The 6,000-nt window shown below is 43.2% G+C and overlaps 1 protein-coding gene across 3 annotated transcripts in view; it reads left to right on the forward strand.

Annotated features, from left to right (window-relative positions):
- slc24a3 (solute carrier family 24 member 3) overlaps positions 1-3,936 on the forward strand; it is a 379,752-nt gene extending 375,816 nt beyond the window's left edge. For 2 of the 3 annotated variants that reach the window (XM_060831785.1, XM_060831786.1), the window contains one exon: positions 2,176-3,936. In XM_060831785.1, the coding sequence (XP_060687768.1) occupies positions 2,176-2,325 (150 nt within the window). In that variant the 3' untranslated portion in view covers positions 2,326-3,936. The remainder of the gene's footprint in view (positions 1-2,175) is intronic. The other variant, XM_060831784.1, reaches the window with a different exon arrangement.
- Positions 3,937-6,000: the final 2,064 nt, after the last annotated feature.

A 6,000-nucleotide genomic window follows, 5' to 3' on the forward strand; every position in this document is an offset into this window, starting at 1 on the left:
GTTAGGGGAAAAACCCATCTGGTTCAGTAATGTCCTTCAGGGAAGGACAATTGCCATCCTTACCTGGTCTGGCCTACATGTGACTCCAGACCCACAGCAATGTGGTTGACTCTTAACTGGTCTCTGGGCAATAAATACTGGCCTAGCTAGAGGCACCCACATCCCATGGATGAATAGGAAAAAAATCATCTGGGGTCAAATTTATTCTTTGGTCCCTCATTTTAAAATCTGCCATTCTAAAATTAAAGGATTGCAAGCATTTTCCTTCATACTTTTTGTTAAAAAGTTTGCTCATCTGATTTTAGGTTAATTAGGACCTCTCACCAACCAACAATTATTTGTGTATTGTTAATATATTTACACTTCTAGCTTACCAAGTTACTGATCATCAGCACATGCTACTGCAGCTCTTCACAGCCAATCCAGTCTGGGTCAAAAATCACATGACACCCAGATTATAGTCCAACGGGGTTTATTTAAAAGCACTTGCTTTCGGAGCGCTGCTCCCTCATCAGGTGCTAGTGAGAGAGCAAGGTCCTAGACACAGAATTTATAAGAGAAAGTGACGACTGCAGATGCTGGAGTTCAGAGCTGAAAAATGTGTTGCTGGAAAAGCGCAACAGGTCAGGCAGCATCCAAGGAGCAGGAGAATCAATGTTTCGAGTATGAGCCCTTCTTCAGGAATATATAAGGATTATATACAGAATTTATAAGGAAAAGGTCAAAGGGTTATACGGACGAGTTGAACATGTGCAAGATAGCCCTTAAATGTTTAATCAATGAGGGTGGAGGTCCAGGTTTCAACTGATTAATATGCAAATCCACGAATTTCTTTCAGTCTGTACAGTGCTGCTCGGGAGAAGTCTATCCGCACTGTGGTCCTGATCGGTGTTCACAAGCTTGACCATAAACATGTGCATATTGAGGGTTTACAGTTAGGTTCAGCTGTGATATTCTTTGTCCTTTGCCCCCACTGAAGCTGCTTGTGGAGGATGAACAGGCAGCATGATACGAAGCTAGACTGCAGCATTGTCCTTCCATTAATTGGGACCCCACACCTTCAGGTGGGGAGCAGAACAACCAGAAAACAAGGTGCCTCATTAATCCACAGCAAGTGTAGCATCCTGCTAACCTCTCAATTAAGATTTAAGTTAGAGTGCCAGAGAATAGGCAGGAAAATAAAGTTGGGGTGTAGATCAGCCATGGTCTAAAGGAATATGGAGGAGGATCAAAGTGTGAAATCTCTTCCTAATGTTCCGTTATTATTCATTCACATGTTACTGGCTGGGTCAGCATTTATTGCCTATCCCAGAGGGTGGTTAGGAGTCAACCACAGTGCTGTGGACTTAGAGTCACATATAGGCTAAACCAGGTGAGGGTGGCAGTTTCCTTCCCTAAAGGGCACTAGTGAATCAGATGGATTTTTTTTCCAACAAACTCATAGTCATCATTCCCAATTTTTTACTGAATTCAAATTCCCCCATCTGCCGTAGCAGGATTTGAACCCAGTTCCCTGGCACTTCATCTGAGCTTCTAGATTAGCAAACTAGTGATGATGCCACTAGGCCATCATCTGCCCCAATTAGTTGAGCCTTCAATTGTACAATCACTAAATGATCAGAGGAATGTCAAATACTGAAGACTGTGTTCATTGAATCCCTACAGTGGGGAAACGGGCCATTTAGCCCAACAGATGGGAATATGAATAAGAAGGGTTTACAGAGTATGGGCCAAGTGCTCGCAAATGGGACTAGATTAGGTTGGATCAGTATGGATGAGTTGGACCAAAGGGTCTGTTTCTGTGCTGTGCATCTCTTTGACTCAAAGTCCACACTGACCCGCCAAAAAGTGATCCACCCAGACTCATTCCCCTACCCTATTATTCTTCCTTTACCCCTGACTAATGCACCTAACCTACACATCCCTGGACACTACAGGCAATTTAGCACAGCCAATTCACCTAACCTGCAACATCCTTGGACTGTGGGCGGAAACTAGAGCACCCAGAGGAAATCCATGCAGACACGGGGAGACTGTGCAGACTCCACACAGAAAGTCACCCGAAGGTGGAATCGAGCCTGGGTCCCTAACCCTGTGAGGCAGCAGTGCTAACCACAGAGTCGCCGTGCCACTTTAAAAGAACCTCTAAAACGTGTTTTGTTGTTTCCTGTGCAGGTAATTGGCGTTCATTTGAACAAATGGAAACTCGATAAGAAGCTTGGGTGTGTGTCCCTGTTCCTGTACGCCGTGTTTCTGTGCTTCTCCATCATGACAGAGTTTAACGTTTTCACGTTTGTGAATCTCCCCATGTGCCGGGAACACTGATGGACAATGAAGATGACCTGGGAGCAAGCACCTTGGTATCAGTGCAATACAAAGAGCTGAAGGCCCGTGGCTTATTGTTGGCTGCCTGCGACCGCTCTTACTGAGAACTTGGTACACGACTTATTTTTGAGAGAAAAAAAGACACCTGCATTGATGTGAACATATTTTTAATGTATTTATGTGGAGTCATACACACACACACACACACACACACACACACACACACACACACACACACACACACACTATCTGAATTCATTGGCTGCTAATCAACGTAAGGCTGGATGACTTACCTGCCACGTTGGCATATTCTCACTTGTATCAGAAAAAAGATATTTTGTCCTGAGATGGTTGAGTGGGACTGAAAGAGATTTAGTGGTAATTTTGCTACTGAAGCGAGTAAGGTGTACAGGTACCCAGAAGCAAGGGGTCATATTGCCCTGTGATTTTACCTCTCACTTTCTTCCCTCCACATCCTCAATCTCCATCCTGCCACCACCGTCCCGCTTTCGCCCTTCCCACAGAGAGCTTGAATGCCAAGAATCGACGAGAGTCACCTTATCTTTCTGCTCACCAGCTATTCCTTCTGCTGAAAGGAAAGTGGGATTTTAGCTCTGAGCCATGGCCTTCATGCAAAGTCTGAGATGTGAAGTTTGAAATCTCGACAGTCACTGCAGTTTGTATCCAGAGACTACTCCCTCCTGACGAGACTGATTTTTCCAGGAGGTATATTTGCACGAAACTATTTTATTTTGTAGTTGGAACAGTTGCATAGTCAATGGTACATGTGTGTATATTGATGGTATAAAAATGTATATATTGGGAATTTTTTTTTCTTTTCGAAAAAGTAGAGTATATGAGAAATTATAATTATTATCACAGTTTTATCCTGCTGCACGGTTTTAGATTTGGAAATATTGATTAAGGTACAAATGGTGCAGCTGAAGAAGCAAAGATACTCTAGTTTTTGTCTGTACAGGTAGTTTTAAGAATAAAGCATGTTTAATTTATATATTTATAAAACAGCACAGGAGGCCACTTTGCAGTTTCACGGCACATTTTTACAGGGATACTTGACAGCTCTGTGCACGCCTGCATGCTTGACCTCCCCTCCCCTCCCCTCCCCACCCCCCCGCCCAGTCTAAGTGTACTGTCTTATTCCACTTATTTTCCACTTCTTACACAGAGAGGAATGACCGTGCTGAGGAAGGCTGTTGTCTTTAACTATTGCTGTAGTTAATAAATTTGTCGATGAATTTGCTACAAAATGGCTCAACCAAACTGCTTACAGTTAGTTGTCTCGGTCTGAATATAACTGGTTCCTTTGTTTTTAAAATGATTACTGAATCCCCAAGTCATGATCTGAAAGGGGTGAATTGTTGTATAATGTGTCTAACCTCACCAAAGTTTACAAGCGAACTCCTACTGCTACAGAACAGTGTTAAATCCTATTTTCATTAAGACCATGACTTTCTTTTTGCTCTGGAGATACAATGCATAAGAAATTTAAAGCACTTCAGACTTTTCCTTGCCATTAAGCTACAGAGATTGCCATGAGTAATGTATGTGGATTTACTCACCAGCTACATGGACTGCGTTATCATTATTACTCAGTCCTATTCTCCTTGTGCTGGCTTTCAGTAAATATCTTTACAGCACTTGTGTGTTTTCATGTCTTTCCTTCACACTCCATCATCAGTCCTCAAAATCAGAATTTGAAGAATAAGTTGATTTTTTTTTAAAAAGCCGTTCTTGACCCTCCCTGCACTTGACCACCCCCCTTCCCCACCCCACCTCCCCCTTTACCCTCACTCCACTGCAATCTGCTCCCAAAGTAGGATCTCTGTACAAAAAAGGAAAGCTTTAAAATGAAACTGTGTTGCTAGCATGCCAGGAAATTAAAACGACCGATCTATTGAACATGGGGACTTGGTTGGCAAATGAACGGCTGGATACACCACATATCTATCAATTTGTGTAATTATTTTCAACTATCAATGATATTCACCTGCTAATTGCTGCAATAGTTTGCTTTCTAGTTCCATGGAGCTTCACTCATCTGGAGAATAGCATCTCCTGTTTTATGTAGATTACTTACAGTGTGGAACCAGGCCCTTCAGCCCAACAAGTCCACACCAACCCGCCGAAGCGCAACCCACCTATACCCCAGAATTAACCCCTTTACCTAACACTACGAGTAATTTAGCCTGGCCAATTCACCTAACCTGCACATCTTTGGACTGTGGGAGGAAACCGGAGCAAACCCACACAGACACAAGGAGAATGTGCAAACTCCACACAGTCAGTCGCCTGAGTCGGGAATTGAACCCGGATCTCTGGTGCTGTGAGGCAGCAGTGCTAACCACTGTGCCACCGTGCTGCCCGACTTCATGTATGTGTGTCAACTTCAGTCAGGAAACCTCAACCAGAATTTCACCCCCGAATGCCTGGCCAGGGTAAATATTCAGTGGCAGTCTTCTGCAAAATAACTCAACACAGTGTGATTGCCTTTTGAGTTGTGATGGGATGTGTTTGGAGAGTGCCTGTGGCGTGTAAACTGCAGCATTTTCATCTCAGACGTTGTTCGGAATTACGGCCATCTGGCATTGAGTCGACCGAAGGTTCGATTCGATGAGGAAAGTCGTTTAACGAGACGATCCCATTGTGTGAAAAGGACGTGGCTGGATGTGGAGCTGTTGGAAAAACTATTGGCTTACTGTGAATGGCTGGCTGATTGTGATAGCCCGGTATTCACACCATAGTGGCAACGACTGCTTTGGTGTTGTAAGGGAAATGGTGCAGCTCTGTTTAGAGTTGAAGTTGAAATAAGTCCACAGAGACTGGTATCCCGTCACTGAGTTGCCCTTTATTATATGTGCACAGTACATGGACTCTGACCAGTTGGCTCAGGACCAGTCCTGGGAGGGAGGAGAATCCCTGAGACCCTTGTTCATTTTTTTTCTCTTTTAGTTTCCTTTCCCACACTAACTGCGGTAGTGTTTTTTTTTTCCCCCAGCACCCATGTTGTGTGTGTGCAGGGAGACCCTTGTTTATTTTTTTTTGCTTATTTATTTTTTCTTCTTTTTTTATTTTATTTTCTTTTTTAGCCCCCACACTACCACCTAACTGCAGTAACACTCCTATTTATTTTTTTCTCTTTTTTCTTTTTTCTTTTTTTTCGTCACTTTTTCTCTTCATTTTTTAAAAAAATAATTAACCCCCACACTACCGCCTAATTGCAGTAACACTCCTGTTTATCTTTTACAGTGAAGGGGAGGGCAGAACACTCCTACTTATTTTTTTTTCTTTTTTCTTTTTTCTTTTTTTCCTTTTATTACCCCCACACTCCCGCCTAACTGCGGTAGTGCTTTTTTTTTCCCCAGCACCCATGTTGTGTGTGTGCAGGGAGACCCTTGTTTATGTCTGTCAGCCAGGGCTCCCTGATAGGCCCAGTTTAAAAACCCCAATTAGATTGATTCCAGAATTGAGAGGATTGGCTCATGAGGAGACTGGGACAATATCCACTGGAATTTAGAAGAATGAGGGGGTATATTATAGAAACATGAGATGATGAAGGGAATAGATAAGATAGAAGCAGGGACATTGTTTCCCCTGGTGGGCGAAACTAGAACTGGGGGCATAGCCTCAAAATAAGGGGAATCAGATTTAGGATTG

Source organism: Hemiscyllium ocellatum, chromosome 10, assembly GCF_020745735.1.
Source record: "Hemiscyllium ocellatum isolate sHemOce1 chromosome 10, sHemOce1.pat.X.cur, whole genome shotgun sequence".
Lineage (NCBI taxonomy): Eukaryota > Metazoa > Chordata > Chondrichthyes > Orectolobiformes > Hemiscylliidae > Hemiscyllium > Hemiscyllium ocellatum.